The following is a 16220-nucleotide window of genomic DNA, read 5'->3' on the forward strand; positions in this document are numbered from 1 at the left end:
CACCGTAAACCAACTGTCTTTTTCATGTTTACATCCTGTGAGACTCATATACCAATTCATATGATGAAATCTGCATAGATGTTTAAAATGTCAACAAACCTATACATAACTCCCATATTAATAACCCCGCATGGATGACTTGACAGTCTCACATACCCTTCCTTTTCATGTCTAGTAAACATATTATTAATGCAAGCATGTTCTCATCTGCTTGAACAGCTACCATATGTGTCCCGGCCTCATGGCCACAGCAGACATGATGTTATTTCTCAAGGGAGAGTTTTTAGTGTGAGTTATATGATCAGATGGGCTACCCAGTGAGCTCGTCCTGATGTGTGTAACCTTGGATCACTTTTGGCCACAGATGAGACAGACACCGCTTGCGAACAAATGCGCTGGCTGACAGATTTATGGCGTATTTAACAGGCAGATATTTTACCCGCTTGCTGCTAAAGTATGCCATCAGCCAAAATGTTCGTTTGTAATAAAGAGCTGTCCGGGTGCATCATTTACACAACTTCAAGGCCACCTTAGTGTAACGAAGGGCCCATGGTAAGTGTGTGTGTGTGTGTGTGTGTGTGTGTGTGTGTGTGTATATATATATATTTATTTATTTATTTTTTTTTTTTTTTTTTTTTTTTTGTGTATTTGTTAAATCTGATAGCTAAAAAACCCAACATAATAGTAATAGTAATAGCAATAATAATAAGTATGTATATGTGTGTGTGTGTGTGTGTGTGTGTGTGTGTGTGTGTGTGTGTATACACACACCTACAATGCAGAATGTTTAAGGGGAAAGGTTAGGGGTGGTTGGATTAGTTTCTAAAATATATAAATCTCTATAAGTCTATAAATGCAATGTAATGTCACAATTTCGATGTAAAAAAAAAAGAGAGGAAAAAATTGTGTCTAAATTGCTTAGATCTTTTAGGTAGCAAGACTCATTCGGATGATTTACCACTGACAAATAAAGAAGTATTTATGTCAAATAAATGATACCCAGAAACCGCAGTTAGACACTTTATGTGAAGTTGTGTATTAGTGCATCACGATGTGGCAAAAAGTGGAATAGCAGGTGTGAACACTAGCATAGCCTATCTGTGTGTGTAGTCTTTAGACATCCTAAAGAAGGCTTTATCTCCCTGATGATGGATGTCAAAACTAGCTGTAGAGGGGGTCAGATAGAAGGAAGGCTAGCTGACGCATGATATGGATATTTACTTACATAATAATACGATGCCTTTCTATAGCCTTGACCGATTTAAAAAGGCAGCTCCTGACATTCATGACTCATTCAAAGACGTGCATTTATTGCTTGGACAGATATAAATTCATTCGAGTGATAAAATTGACCCTTTTCAACGTAATACCGTTGAACTGAATTGACGGAGCAAACTGTTTGCTAAAATAACCTTAACATAACAGCACCACCGCAATACAAGCGTCAGACGCGCGTGAAAGCCGCACGCGTTACTCTAACAAACACCGCGTGCTTTCTTTTAGAATCATCATTGGCTGCTAGAAAGACAAAGTACAGTAAAAGTGTGAATAATTAGATTTTAGACACGATTTCAAAGGGTTTTTGAACGATTTCAAAATTGTACTAACAAATGTATCCTGTGAGAACTGTTGCACATCTCTAATCAACACAAGGCGGCGTTTCATTAATGAATCCACGTTTTTAAAGGAATCAAGTGAATCAATAATTCAGTGAACCGTTCACACAGGCAGTTGCTTCGTTTCTGAATGAATCGGCTGTTTGAACAAATCGATTGAATGAATGATCGAAAGATTCACTTATTAAGGCAAGGATTTGTCACCACCTTCCGGATACTTAGAGTATCCTTTTAAAAAATGATTTAATATTTCTCTATTTACTTGTAATTTTGTATGTTTAATTAAAATATTTATTTCATCTTCCTATTTTTAATGTCTATCCAGTGTTCCTTTTTGTTAGTTTGTTTGTTTGTTTGTTTAACTAAGAGAATGATAACTATTACTTTATCTTTATTCGGCACGTGATGTGCATGGTAATGAATTACCCTTTGATCGATTAATCATCGTATTATGTAATGGTCACCGCGTAATTCGCACCCTGTATTTAATGGTTTGTTTGCATGGTTGCAGATTTCATATCCAAAAACCTGATATGCAGAGAAAATGTCACTTTGTTAGAAATGTTCGTCATGTTCTGAAAATGTATTTATAATGGAATAATGTATAAAAAAAAACACGCACTGCCAAAAGTGGTCTTAAAGAAATACCCACCTACCTGCTAGTTTAATAAAACATCGGGCTCTGCTCTGTGCACCACATCACACTCGACACACAACATCCCACTCCTAATGGATTGTGAGCGATCTGGGTCATCTTTTTCCCCCAGACTTCCACCCACCTGACTGCACACTGATGGCAGAAGTTTGTCCTGCTTGGTGGCCTACGATCAGAGGTTTATTTGGAACGATTCATACCTGGATCGAGGAGACGGCATTGAATTGTTCCTTAAACATTAGGCTGTAAGGCTGTCGTTTTTCATCAGATCTGAGGTTTGTGTAGCTTGATGCAATGGGTTGAAAGTTAGTTTCTAAATTGGGTTCAGCACATGAAATCTTTGTTGTTGTTTCTATACATTTGTGACAGTCTGGGTTCCCGATTTCAAGCATGAATGCCCTGCACATACATTGTTCATCCACTAGATGGCAGACTCTGACGACATATATTTAATGTAGACGTTCATCTCATATATAAGATCACATGTTTAAATGAGTGGTAAGTTGCTGTTTATTCTTAAAATGATTTACATAAATCCTGTATTTACCTTGAGCATTGTAGAAGTGATTATTATTGGATAACAATAGGTCTGGTAATAATTGAAAATGAAAAACATAACAGATAACCTGTTCAGTTTACTCTTTTATCAATCAGTATTATTCAGATTAAACAGCACTGATGTGTATTTAACTCTTATGATGTTTGCAGTGATTACGTAAGACCAGGCCTTAGGCAGGAGTCCCTCTGCAGAGAAGGGAATCTCCTCTCTCTCTCCCTCCCTCTCTTTCGTTTTTGAGAAAGGGATTCTTTCTCAGCTGCAACAGTTATTGTCTTCAGGATTTCCTCTCTCCGGGGCTTTTCTTCCCGTTTACTTCCTCTCATGCAGTTGCAGCAGTTTTTATTCTTCCTTTAATTCATAATAGAAGTGCCTTGTCAGATTTTGCCCTCGCAGTGTCTCAGGCCTACACACCGCCAAAATGTTAGATATTTTGCTTAATCTGCGTCTTGGTATTACAGTCAGCGGTTTCAGTCTTGGGACCGCAAGAATACTAAAGAGCAAGAAAAACTGCTGTTCTTGTGAAACTGCTTGAAGGTCAAACTGCCCTGAAGATTGTACAATGCGTTTTAAGAAAGTGTTTGTATTCTACTGTGATCTTGTGAGTATTTATGTACACTTAAGTTTGCGTATCGTCACGAGCGGGAGGTATTCATCTACTGTTGCCTCATATGCTTTATGGCTACCACTATTTTCAGCTTTATACGCCATAGCCATTTGTAAACCAACACTATATATTACTAAAAAAAGATTGGTCAACTGGTTAGTCATTTTTTGCCATCCCATAGCGCATATATATATATATATATATATATATATATATATATATATATATATATATATACACACACACACACACACACACACACACACACATATATATATATATATATATATATATATATATATATATATATATATATATATATATATATATATAATATTTTTAAGTTTATATTTTAAAGTTTTTTCATGGTCTGAAGTAGTTTTTACTAGTGTTTACTTAATATCTTATTTCTGATGTGATACTTCAAAATGTGCATAAAAAGCATAGCCATAGGGACTTTTATTAATCATTTTATAAATCGGGAAAAACCGCGGTTTGAACAAATCTTACACTGAAGAATAACCTACATCTTGAACGGCCTGAACCTGAGGTAACTAATCTGTATTTTTCATTTTTGGGGGGTTGAACTATCCCTTTAAATTATTTTGACCCCTTTGAAGGTTTAAGCCCCCTAGCGGGCCAGTCGGAACCGCCGCGTTTGGAAAGAAATCGGCGTTTTAGGACCCTGAGGAGGAGGAGCTCCTGTCCTCATGTAGGTGTGTGGCGAGTGTTGGCCTGATTGAGTGCCAGTGGAGGGATGAAGAGAGCCGTGGACGCTCACGCGTGTCCAGCATGCGCACGTACATCTCTGCGCGTCTCATCTCATCATGACCGGGGCTCACCTCAACCACAGCGTCCGTCCTTGAAGTGAGTTCTTGGATTTGTGGACTACCGGGACTTTCACAAGCTTTTATTTCTCGTAATATATTTATATATTTAACAACTTGTTTATATAGCTGTATAAAAAGTTGAACAGGACAGCCTTCGGTCTGTTATTTGACTGGTTTCTAACAGACAATGCGTATGATTTGCTGAAACTCCCAAGAAAGAAGAAATAACACGAACAACAACCGGCGCAAAAACAAGCTCGTTTATTCAAGCGTCCGCGCTTTGACTTCCAGGAAATAAACATGTCTAGCAGAAGCATCGAGTGGGAGCATTTCGAGGAGCGCGAGAAGAGTCACCGGTCCCCGCGGGGCAGCGGCGCTTCTCATTCCGGCTCGCGCGGTAACGGGCTCGTGCCCAGTCCCGCTCACAGCGCGCACTGTAGTTTTTACCGCACGCGCACACTGCAGTCGCTCACCTCCGAAAGGAAAGCCAAAAAAGTTCGCTTCTATCGGAACGGCGATAAGTACTTCAAGGGCTTGGTGTACGCGGTGTCCGGCGACCGCTTCAGGTCCTTCGACGCGCTGCTGATGGAGCTCACGCGCTCCCTCTCGGACAATGTGAATTTACCGCAAGGAGTCCGGAACATCTACGCTATGGAAGGGGGGAAGAAGATCACCAGCTTGGATGAGTTACAAGAAGGTGAGACTGAAGGTTGTACAGGTGCCAAAGTCGAAATAGAAACAGCAGCCACTTCAGATGCTTTCCCCCGTGTGACGTCCAGTGAAGCACCGCTTCCTATTATCATACTTCAGCGATTGTAAGGGTGCATTGTTTGCAATGTTTCAAGCATGGCAAATCAGTGTAGGCAACTTTTACAAGTCTCACAGGATTTTCCAGTATTGGCATGATTTCTATATATATATATATATTGCAAAGGCCCTCATCCATTCATAGCTCAGTCGATCAATAAACTAATACATTTACCAGTAATGTTAATATAATAATAGCATCTTTTTCTCTATGATAATGTCTTCTCACTGTAGCTGTTTGTTCACGTGAAAAATTGCAAGCCATGCATAATAAACAGGATAACAATAATTAGCGTAGTTCTAACAAAGATTACTGTATGTTTACTTAATTCGCTATCAGATGATAAAATAGTGTATTAGTCTCAAGTCACTTAAAGCCACAATCATCATCATGAAGGCCCATTCCTTCCCTGACCGAGCTGGAAAATAGACACGAAACAGGATCTTAAAGCGATAGTTCAAACAAAAATAAAATTAACCCATCAATAGAACAGAAAGCAATATGTATTACCAATATTCTTGTTTTTATAATGAAAGCCAGAGGGGTCAAGGCCCACTGGACTGAGCTTACTTATTCGTAGGTGGACAAAAATAGCGATAAATATCTTCAAAATAGCTTCTGTGATTCATAGAAGGGAAAGCCATTTGAATTATTGCCATTTTTTGGGGGGTGAGTGAACTCTTGTTTCGACTGCCGTTGGTCATTCAAAGCCAGAACTCAATCACAGTGGCCTTATTAATCACAGTTATAGCTCTGCTGTGTTTCAACAGTAGACCGAATGCATTATATATACATTATTCTAAGCGCAATTTTTGTTTTTGCCACGTTAGTGTGCAAGCACGAGAGCAGCTGCTTTGGTCCAGCATGTGAGATTGTGACGCAGAATGGTGGCTCTGTGTTTGCTCAGTGATGCAATTGTACAAGTGCTTTGCATTTGAAGTGCCGAGCTCAGCATCTCTTCACGCTGACTGAGGGTCGGCTTAGGTCTCTTTTGTGTTACAAATCTATGTAAAGTCTTACACGCACACGATCAAAGCTATGAATGCTATTTGCTAACGATCACCAGCAATAGGCAACAACGTCGGAGTGTTTGTAGCTTATAGGCGATACTGCTTATTGCGCTGGCCCACCACACTTTGCTGAAAGATGGGCACGTCAGGGTCCCATCTGGACATCAAAGAGGGACTGGTTATGAGAGGGTGACGGAGGGTTCATAACCCCGGTGCTTGTTCCAGTCCGCACCTGAGTCCCAATGCGAATGACGTCGGTTTTTACTATATTTCTGTTTTGCAACACACGTTGTGTCAGATAGCTGCCATCCGATTTTGGGTCAATTTATCATCAGTAATAGTGACCCCATCTGGAGTCTACTCGATTAATTAGCCTTTTGTTAATTTCTCAGCTTAATAAAGCCCGGTGTCTTGGGAGCCTCTCCCTCCCTTCCTCCTATTTCCGAGGCAAACTGAGTGAAATTGAGATTTCATGATCCAGTGGCCGGAACAATGACGGTTATGCTGTGGATGAATGGTTGTAGTTCTGGGTCAGTGGTGGAACTAAACGTCGGCTGTAATCTTAATGATGAGCATACTTGTACATTTTATCGGAGGATGTTTAAAAAATATTTGCACGCGTGAAATTTCCATCGCTTGTTGTTTAGGGTTTTGTTTTCAACATTCAGTTTTAATTTTGGCTTCTTTTTTTTTTTCGATTGCACTCTTAAGCTGAACTATTTTAAACGCCTCAGTGCTAACAGACCATGGTTATATCACACATCTCTTCATGCTCTCATGTGAATAAACAAACATTTCATTCACACCAGGTGAGTCATCTGTTCTCAGTTGCCCGTCTTAGCTACTAAGATGGGAAATATATATAATTTATCATTTTACTTGAAGCCCACTAGTTCACCAAAAGATGTAGGCTGTGCTGTTCGGATTCAGATGGGTAGATAGTGTTTATGTAATGAAGCTAAATAGTATCCATGAGTGATATCACTTACTTATTGTTTTCTCATTTGTTTCTATCTGACGCTTGAATAGCCTAAAATCATCCTATGCTTGATCTGGACTCTGTGTGGGGTTATAAGATTAACGTAAGTGGCATTAAGGTAATTATTTCACTCTTTGTGAATAAACTGGATCTGTAAAGACTGACCGATCAAGGTTTAGTAAGTTCAAAGCAAGCTATTTGGATAGAGTTTTTATTTAAATTGCACTGAAGAGAAGCGCTCCAAACATACTTGTGCATATACTCTGCATTCCTCAAGACCGTCTGTCCCACCTTTAAGGTCATGATGAGGTGTGTGAAGTGGATTTCGGCAGTTGAATGGTCACGTTTTCAGCTCCTAATGTCGTCTTGACCCCTTAACCTTAACGCGAGAATCGTTTTAGCACCATAAAGCTTACACTGCTCGGCAAAACCAAACGAGGAAGAGTGATGTTATGCTGGTAATTAAAAGCAGAGGAACAGAAGTATCCAAATTCATGAGCATACAGTGGCATAAAAAATGCATCACACCAATTCATTTTGATTTAGAAATGACTTTAATCTATTGCCAATCATTCTTTTGAAGGATGTGTTTCCTGCTAGTTCATCGGAAGCCATGACTGTTGTGAATGTGACATTCAGACATGTATTCTCTGAGGTAGGGAGGGAGCAGGAGGGGATGTTTGGTTTCGGGGGTTGTTTGTCCTCTTTTGATACACTAGCATGTCTTTTGTCCTGACAGCACTGTGCTCCTTAGGATGACAAAGCTCCATTTTCAGACCAGCTGCCTCTGCGGTAGTGCCAAGATGTGCCATCATCACACATAAACAACAAGCATGGCCTTTATGCTGTCGTGCACACTTTCACAGGCTTTGAGTATTTAACGCAATGTCTGTCAGGCAAGAGGATGTTTAGTTATGTTAACATTTCATAATGAACTCCATAATGAAAGAAATTATGCAATGTTTCTTGGGAAATAATGTTTCATATGTTATTCGTTTATACAGTCTTTTGGTTTTTGAAGTATAGCTATGGGAATGGGAGTGCATACTTGTTCAGTTCAATTGGAATTCCTGCATGAAGGAAAAATACTTTGCCTTGGACTTTGTCCAAAAGCACAGCTGAAAAGTGTAGAGAGGCAGAGCTGGGGTCACAGATGGGTTACGTGTGTTTTTATTCATCCCAACCCTTTTCGGTCTCTCTATAATGTGCGTTTAATGCTCATTATTGTACATGAGACACTGAGGTATTTCATATGGAAGCATGTGTAAAAAGGAAAAAATAATTTTATTGTGTTATAGCATGTTAAGCATATCTCACTGTAGTGTCTCTATATAGAATTGTAACTTTATATTTTAGATAAAAATTTCATACATTTTTTTATGTCACTGTTTGATTTGACTTTTTACTTTAAACTTTATATTTATTTGTTCTATTTTGTGCTCCACTGCAAAAATGGGCTTTCATACCAAATTCATATTTACTTTTTAAACTCTTTAGTCAATATTGAAAATGTGCCATATTTGGTCCAGCATGTACACAGTTCTTAACTGTCTACTTCATAATTATCTAATACCACATCTTACCTCCAAACACGATGTCATTACATTTAGGTTTCCAGTAAAGTAGCATCTTATTCATAATTGTGTCTTTTTGAAGTATTCCAAACAAAACAATTTCATTCATCTTACTCTCCTCTTGGCAGGTGAAAGCTATGTGTGTGCTTCCAATGAACCATTCCGTAAAGTGGACTACACCAAGAATGTCAATCCCAACTGGTCAGTCAATGTGAAGACAGGCACATCTCGCTCTCTGCCATCCCTTATCACCTCAAAGAACGAGCTGAGAGAACGAGAGAGCAAAGACTTCATCAAACCCAAGCTGGTGACGGTCATCAGGAGTGGTGTCAAACCCCGTAAAGCTGTCCGGATTCTCTTGAATAAGAAGACGGCTCACTCTTTTGAGCAGGTGCTCACAGACATCACTGATGCCATTAAACTGGATTCTGGGGCTGTGAAAAGACTCTATACTCTGGAGGGCAAACAAGTAAGTGATAGATGTAAAACGTCATTTAATAAAATGATTTAAATAAAGATATTAGCTAAAGCCCAAAGGGAGTTTAAAATGTCCCAAACAAGGTCATTAATCTGAATGTTGTGTGAGAGATTTATGCTCTGGAATTGTCTGGAAACCATAGAAAACCAGCACAGGCCTATTATTTTTGCTCTGGCATAGTATCATTATAACATCTTTACTTGAAACATCTTTACCCTTTCCTCAAATTTGCCTCAAGCACCCGTTAGTTTTGCCATAAATTGTTTTTCAGTTTTTGACATTTAGGTATTTTTAGTCTAAAAACTTTCTTTTCATGACCTGCTTTTGTGCAGTAAGTCTGGGGATTTTTTTAAAAATGTGATCTCGGGAGATGATTTCCATAAGTTTTAGAAAGTTTTAAAATGAGAAATTTGCTGATATATTGATTATATATAAGCAGATCAGTGGTTTTTTATCAGATTCTTGAAGTCAACATTTGTCAGTTCTGTATTCATCTATAACTTCCTAACTTCAAGTGAAAAGTGAAAAAGTGAAAAACTTCTCACTGTATTTCTCCTTTTTCCTTGAATGCACCAATGGAGCAATGGAGCATTGTCCTGGAAAAAAAATGAGGCCACACTTTTAGTGTCTTATCACCTTTAAAAATGCGAACGCTTCAGTGATGCTACCCTCAAGGGACTCTCAAATAATGATCTGAGCTGTTGTTGTATAGATGGTGCAGAATTATACATCAGGAGCTGGTAATGACCACCTGAACCCTCTTTAATTCTGAACATGCATTAACCAGCCCAGATGGGAAATCCAGATGGGGCATGTCTTTAGTCACCTCTGTGGTTATTAGGACACTAAAACGTAATTCTCATTTCATTTATGTGGTTAAACCAATCTGCAGTTTATTCTAAGAAAATACATTTTATCTTGGTACATGAAATACTTAATTAGAAGTAATCAGAGTACTATTATTTAGTATTTGAAAGAAAACAGACATTACTGGCAGAAAGCAGAATTGACCTTTGTATTCTGGTAATGGCAGGCACACTGAGCGTTAAGCCATGGTCTTTCCAGCAGAGATAGTATTCAAGACTATTCGAGTATTACCTTCTCTTTTCATCTGTACACGGAGCATTTCATCTGTGCACTCCTCTCTGTTTGCACATCTTTCAAGCTTTTGACACAATGTATCTTTTGTTTCCTAAAATCTCAATGTGGATTTTCAGCAAATGAGGAATACTTATTGTTTCTGTGGAACACAAAGAAATTTTGAAGGATTTTCATGCAGAAATTTTTTCGGGGCAGGGGAATTATCTCCTTTTGTTCTCATCCAAAAAGCTAGGACACACGCCTGCTGGGATGTGGATAGCTGACGCATCTTGATGATGTCGTCAGGGATTCGGCACAGCAGTGGTGAATTGTGTATAGAAAGCTCTTGCCTCTCGACCACCGTGAATCTCTTTGGAACTTAGTGAGAGAACTCCATTCGCATATTTGAAGTCATTCCCGGCTTGATCTGCCTTAATTATGCAAAACTCCCTGTAAGAATTGCCTGTCAAAGGTGAATGTAGAATTATTATGGTAATATCTCAGACTAGATTCATTCTCTGTTATTTAGGCATATGATAATGGTGAAAGAAATAGTCATTTTGAGACCCTGCGAACTAACAAACAGAACCCTCATGGAGGTTCCCCAGGGCTCTGTTTTTGGCTCTTTTTGTTTCAGTATTTACATGCTCCTTCCTAGTCACATCCGGTCACAGTTATTATTTCTATGGGAAAGACATTCACATCTATATTTTCACTTGTTCTGAATAAGACCTTCATCTCTTATATATGGTTACCTTCACAAATATAACAATGCCAAAACATCTCAGCTGTGCAACTAATTCCCATTAAGTTTTAAATGATTATTATTATTATATCTTAGAATAGTTTGGAGTGTCCAGAGAAATCTATATTTGTAGGAAACATTTAAACTAAACCATATGTTCGACAGCCTCAACCTGTCTAATGGACTTTTAGCCCAAAGTGCTCTACATTATTCATTGACATTATGTAGCTGAGACTGGGCAGCCAATAGCAGTTAACCACTAATATATGTGGGTTTTAGTGCTGTCTATGATTGGGAAGAGCATGTCATCTACCCTGCAGCACAGGGAATCCTAATGTCTGAGTGACTCAGTGGGAGTAGCTCCTGGCACACACAAATAGCAAGGTTTGTCACTGGTAGGCATTAAAAATGTATGATGGGATACCACTGCAGTGATACTCATGTCTTTAAAACATTTCAGTAATATCGCTTGTATTGAAGAGGCATTTTATGAATGTTAACACCAGCAAATGAGATGTTTACTTTTAGATCACACAAGATGAATGAAATATATGTAGGTTTTAAAGTACATTGCCAGCTTTTAATTCCAGATAGTTTTTGCATACCTACAGTAATAGATCTATTTGTGCCATAAATGGCTTAAAAGTAGTCATGGGCCCCCAAAGTGTACTATATTCATAGAATATGATCTACTGTACATAAAGTGGTCCACTCATGCATTTCTCTAAAGTTAATCTTGTGTGCTCACCTCAGCAATCACAGCAATGAGGCATTTGTACACAGCTCAGTGCTGCTGTACTCTCACTATGCGTCTTTTCTTAGCCTTAGTAAGATTAACGTCTTTGATGAATCTCTTTACAACTGAGGTATGAGAAGTGGGATGAGAAGAAAAACATTAAAGCGTTCCTTTTGAAACTTTATATTTGCAGACACCAGTAACAAGGTTCCAAGAAACACCCAACTAGATCAAAATGCAGTGCAAATCCATCAGACTGACTTAGATGAAACTTGTCTTACATTTAAGCTGCTTACTAACACACTCAATACTCATCTTATTGCTTTCATGGGAAAGAACTGTGTTTACTTGAGAGCTTTTTGGTTGGTTCAAGCAAGGCATCACTGCATGTCATATGTGATTACAGTTGGTACGTCCTCAGTAGGACTGTGAAGAGTTAGAGGCGGCATGTCCTCAATGCACAGCTGTGAGACACTAGATAAAAAGGACATCCCCTGCTCCAGATTATGTGTTGTAACTAGACTCAAGCCGCTGTGATTTATTTATGTATTCATGCGCTGTATATATTTTATGTATATTTGCTACTTTTCAAAAATTTGGGATCTGTAAGAATGTTTTAACCTAAATTTAAATTTTACCATTTTAAAATAACTGTTCCTTTGATGGCAGTGCTAAATATTCAGTAGGCGTTACTTCTGTTTTCATTGTCACGTGATCCTTTAGAAATCATTCTAATATGCTGATTTGCTGCTCAAACACAAACACAGTTTTGCTGCTTAATGTTTTTGCTGTTTAAAATGGATAAACACACTTGTGAAACTCACAAAAACTGTATCCACTGCTAAAGTAACAGTTTTACAAGCTGTTAGTACACAAATAAGATCCCTAAATAAGCAAAGAGTAAAGTTTCAAAACCAAAGAGAATTTCTTTATGAAATATATAACTTTTCCATGGCATAGAGTGGGTTTATTTTCAAACACCGCCCAAATGTTTACGCAAAGAAAGAAGGTGGAGCTATTATTCTTGCAGCGGCGTTGTTGGCGGCGCCATGTTCTGGAGATGCTGTGTTTTGCTGTAAAAGTGAAACTACTTTGTTTGTGCTTATAAAAGAGTACACAACTAGAAATCAGTGGTTATGTTGTGTTTACAACACTGTTCTAGAACAGTTCAACCCAGATATTAGACTGTGTTCAGAGCATTTACGAAGGACTGATTCTTGAACCTGCTGTGCAACCTGTGCTGGCTTTGCACAGAGGCTATAAAGTGACGCAGTTCCAACTCTTATTACCTGCTATTTACTATTCAAACACAAGTTTCGAGTAGTGTAAAGTAATGCTTGTTTGTCGTTTCCTCGATCGGCAAATGCAGACATGGCATTATGTTTATGAGTCATGATGCAATGATATGCAAAAAAAGACTTTTTTAAAAAAGGCATTTCTTATTTTTGCGTCATAGCACCAGCATGCAGCATCACGTTGTGGTAATGGCCATAACATTTCCATCACATGCTTAAGGTATTCTGCCAATCACAAAGCACTGAATAGCTGGACAATCAGAGCACACCTCACTTTTTAAGAACAATGAGCTTTGTACAAATACACCTGTTTTTGGAAGGCGGGGCTTAGAGTAGAAACAATAATGTGCTTTATGTGGAAAATAACGTGTTTTTGAACCTTAAACCCCTTCTATGACAGTACCACAGACAGTATCACAGACTCACTAATATGTACCTTACTAGTCAGAGTCAAAAACCATTTGAGACTTAGAATTATCCATCACCTCGAAATCAAAGAAAGTCCCCATCAAATGAATATTTAGGGGTAACATGCATGTTAACATGATAGCCACTGGATGCCATCTGCTTCCGAGCATTCCGAGCCTAATTCCCGGCAGGTGGGGGTGGGGATGGTGAGGCGTAGACACCCCACTGAGACTCCATCCAGCTCTGCTGTAATTGAACCTAACGGCTGGAGGATTTAAAGTGCAGCTGGCAGGTGCGGGCTGTGTTTAGGGGGGCTAGCGGATCTGTACTAGCAGCACAAGACTCTCTCAGTCAGATACGCTTCTTAACATCCAGCTCCATGAATGCCAATCGCTCTTTTCCCTTTCTTTTTTTCCCCCAATGAGCTTTGCTTGGTTTTACATCACAGAAGCAGATGGAGAGAAAGGAGCCGCACTTTCTTTGGCAGGAGTTCACATTTGGGTGCCAAATTAGTAATAAGTAAATAAAACTCACCGGTTTTGATGTAGTACGATGCATTACGTCTTCTCCCAGCTGCGTGCTTTGTGATTAGCTGATAATGGCAACCAATGACATGGTAATAGACCCTCCATAATGGTTTTATAAATCTGCATGAGGACAAGTCGATCTCCTGGGAGACTGCAGAGGGGAGGTGGCATGTGTGAGGCTGGGAAGAGGGGTCAAACACTTGAGTTATCATTGCTAATCCATATGCACCCTGCTGCCTCCACCTCATCCACATTGAAGTCACTTCAGAAGTCACTTTAGAAACTCAAGATTAGGGCTCATTTGGTGAAACACTCTTAAGATGTTAAGCTTTCTGAAATCTGCTTAGGAAAGGGAAATGTGAATTTTACGTTACATATTTTGTGTGTTTGCATCTGACTTGCAAAGCTACAGACATGGACGGAAGTAAAAAAATAAAAATAAAGTGGTCCCTAGATGTACTATACCAAGAGTCTAAAAATGAATACATCATCCTGGAGTCAAAAGACTTCATTATAAAGTCAGCATTGCAATGACTGTAAATGAACTAGAATCAAACCAGGACAAATAAATGAATAAAGTTAAAAAGTTGAAAAATGTACTTGTAGACTTACAGTGTGGTCAAATCAAGGTAAATGATGAGCAAGACTCTCTTTAATAAAGAAAAAGAAAAAAACAACAACAACTTGTTTTACTTTTTTAATCAATGTATGTTTTTATGCATGTTTTTTCATGCTATATTATTTTTCCATAGTATGTTTTTTGTTAATATTAAAGTCTTTAATTATTATTTATTATAGAGAGTTCTCCTTCTGTGAACTTAGAATATAATTTCTATAATATTTCTTTTTTTTACATTAAGATATTACACCAGTTGTATCATCTTTATACATAGTTAATTTGATTTAGTCTATCTATCTATCTATCTATCTATCTATCTATCTATCTATCTATCTATCTATCTATCTATCTATATGAGAGAGATACATAGATGGAGGAAAAGTGCAAAAAAGAGTGTTTTAGTGACTGAAATAGGTGCTGGTTGTGTGTCGGGTGCGAGCGATCATGGGGGATGGTGACTGACATGTAGGCCTGGAGAATATTAGCATACTAAAAGCCTTACAGCATTTTATGTTTGCATGATAAAATAATGTGAACAAGTAACTGATATCTAATACAATCTGAGAGCAGACTTCAGACCTCATCTCTTCAGGTCTTTTAAATCACATTAGATCATCATCTCAAAGCAGGAAATAGGACACTTTGTTTCAATACTTTACAGTCTGTCCTCTAGGGTTTACTGAGATGTCTAACATAATCTCTTTGACCTGTCAATCACCCATATTAGTTTTACCTCATAAGGTTTTACAGTCGGAGCAGGAATAATGAAACCAGCTCTGATTTGATCTCTCTGAAGGTTTTATATGGTAAATTAAATTAATTGTTTAGACAAAACAAGTGTATGTTAGTCGCTTTCTTGCAATATAAAAATGCGAGGCTTCCCGAGGTGGCTCTGAGGCACATAAGGACCTACACATTATTTGCTTCACTTGTTTTAAGGGCAGATCAGGATTAAAAGACTAATTGAGGTCAAACATAAAGTAGCATGAATCTGGATAACAATCATTCTCTGTCTTCTAATTATCATAAACTACCATCTGCATATGCAGCATTAATATAACAAACAGTTTGTGAGGATGTTTCATGTAAGTAGCGGTCAACATAGAAAGTGTGTGGTGTCCATGGCTTGTCTGACAGACCCGCCAGACCCAGCAGGCATTGCTAGGAGACACAGGGCTGGCACACGACCAGAAACGTGTCAGTAGAGCCAGCCGGGGTCACTGTGTGATCTCAGTGCCCTCTTTTGTTTTCGTCTGCCCAGTCTGGAGTCTTTATCAAGTGAGTCTGATGGGCGCAGAAACGGATTTCCACGTGCCCCATTGTTCACCTGTATCAGTTTCCTGTTTGTTGTCATTTTTCATTTTTATTTTTTACACATTGCTACGTAGGCTATTCAGCGATTTCTGTCACCCATATGCTTTTGGAAAATTATTTATCCAAAGCACCAAAGATAATGCTGTTTTTAAGTTTTAGCTTCAACTGGTTGAAAAAAAAAAAGAAGGAAATAATAGCGTTGATGGTGCTTCCCTTTGTCTTGGCGACAAAGTAGAATTTATTAATGTTGTTCATTAATGCTGAGAAATTGTTATTGACACACATTGGTTATTGCACGCAGACCGGCACATACGACAATTATACTATTAAAATATACTGGCAACCAGTAATAAAAATATACTAAAAAAAGTTTAAATCTACAC

General features: G+C 38.4%; 1 protein-coding gene across 17 annotated transcripts in view; it reads left to right on the plus strand.

Annotated features, from left to right (window-relative positions):
• The first annotated feature begins 4147 nt into the window (after positions 1-4147).
• The window catches only part of dclk2a (doublecortin-like kinase 2a), a 37395-nt gene continuing 25322 nt past the window's right edge, over positions 4148-16220 (plus strand). For 3 of the 17 annotated variants that reach the window (XM_043243223.1, XM_043243244.1, XM_043243323.1), the window contains exons 1-2: positions 4152-4961; positions 8764-9104. In XM_043243223.1, coding sequence (XP_043099158.1) covers positions 4565-4961; positions 8764-9104 — 738 coding nt within the window. In that variant the 5' untranslated portion in view covers positions 4152-4564. Of the gene's footprint in view, positions 4962-8763; positions 9105-16220 lie in introns of all 17 variants that reach the window. The other 14 variants (XM_043243235.1, XM_043243331.1, XM_043243292.1 and 11 more) reach the window with 8 other exon arrangements.

This window comes from Puntigrus tetrazona, chromosome 1 (assembly GCF_018831695.1).
Source record: "Puntigrus tetrazona isolate hp1 chromosome 1, ASM1883169v1, whole genome shotgun sequence".
Classification (NCBI taxonomy): Eukaryota; Metazoa; Chordata; class Actinopteri; order Cypriniformes; family Cyprinidae; genus Puntigrus; species Puntigrus tetrazona.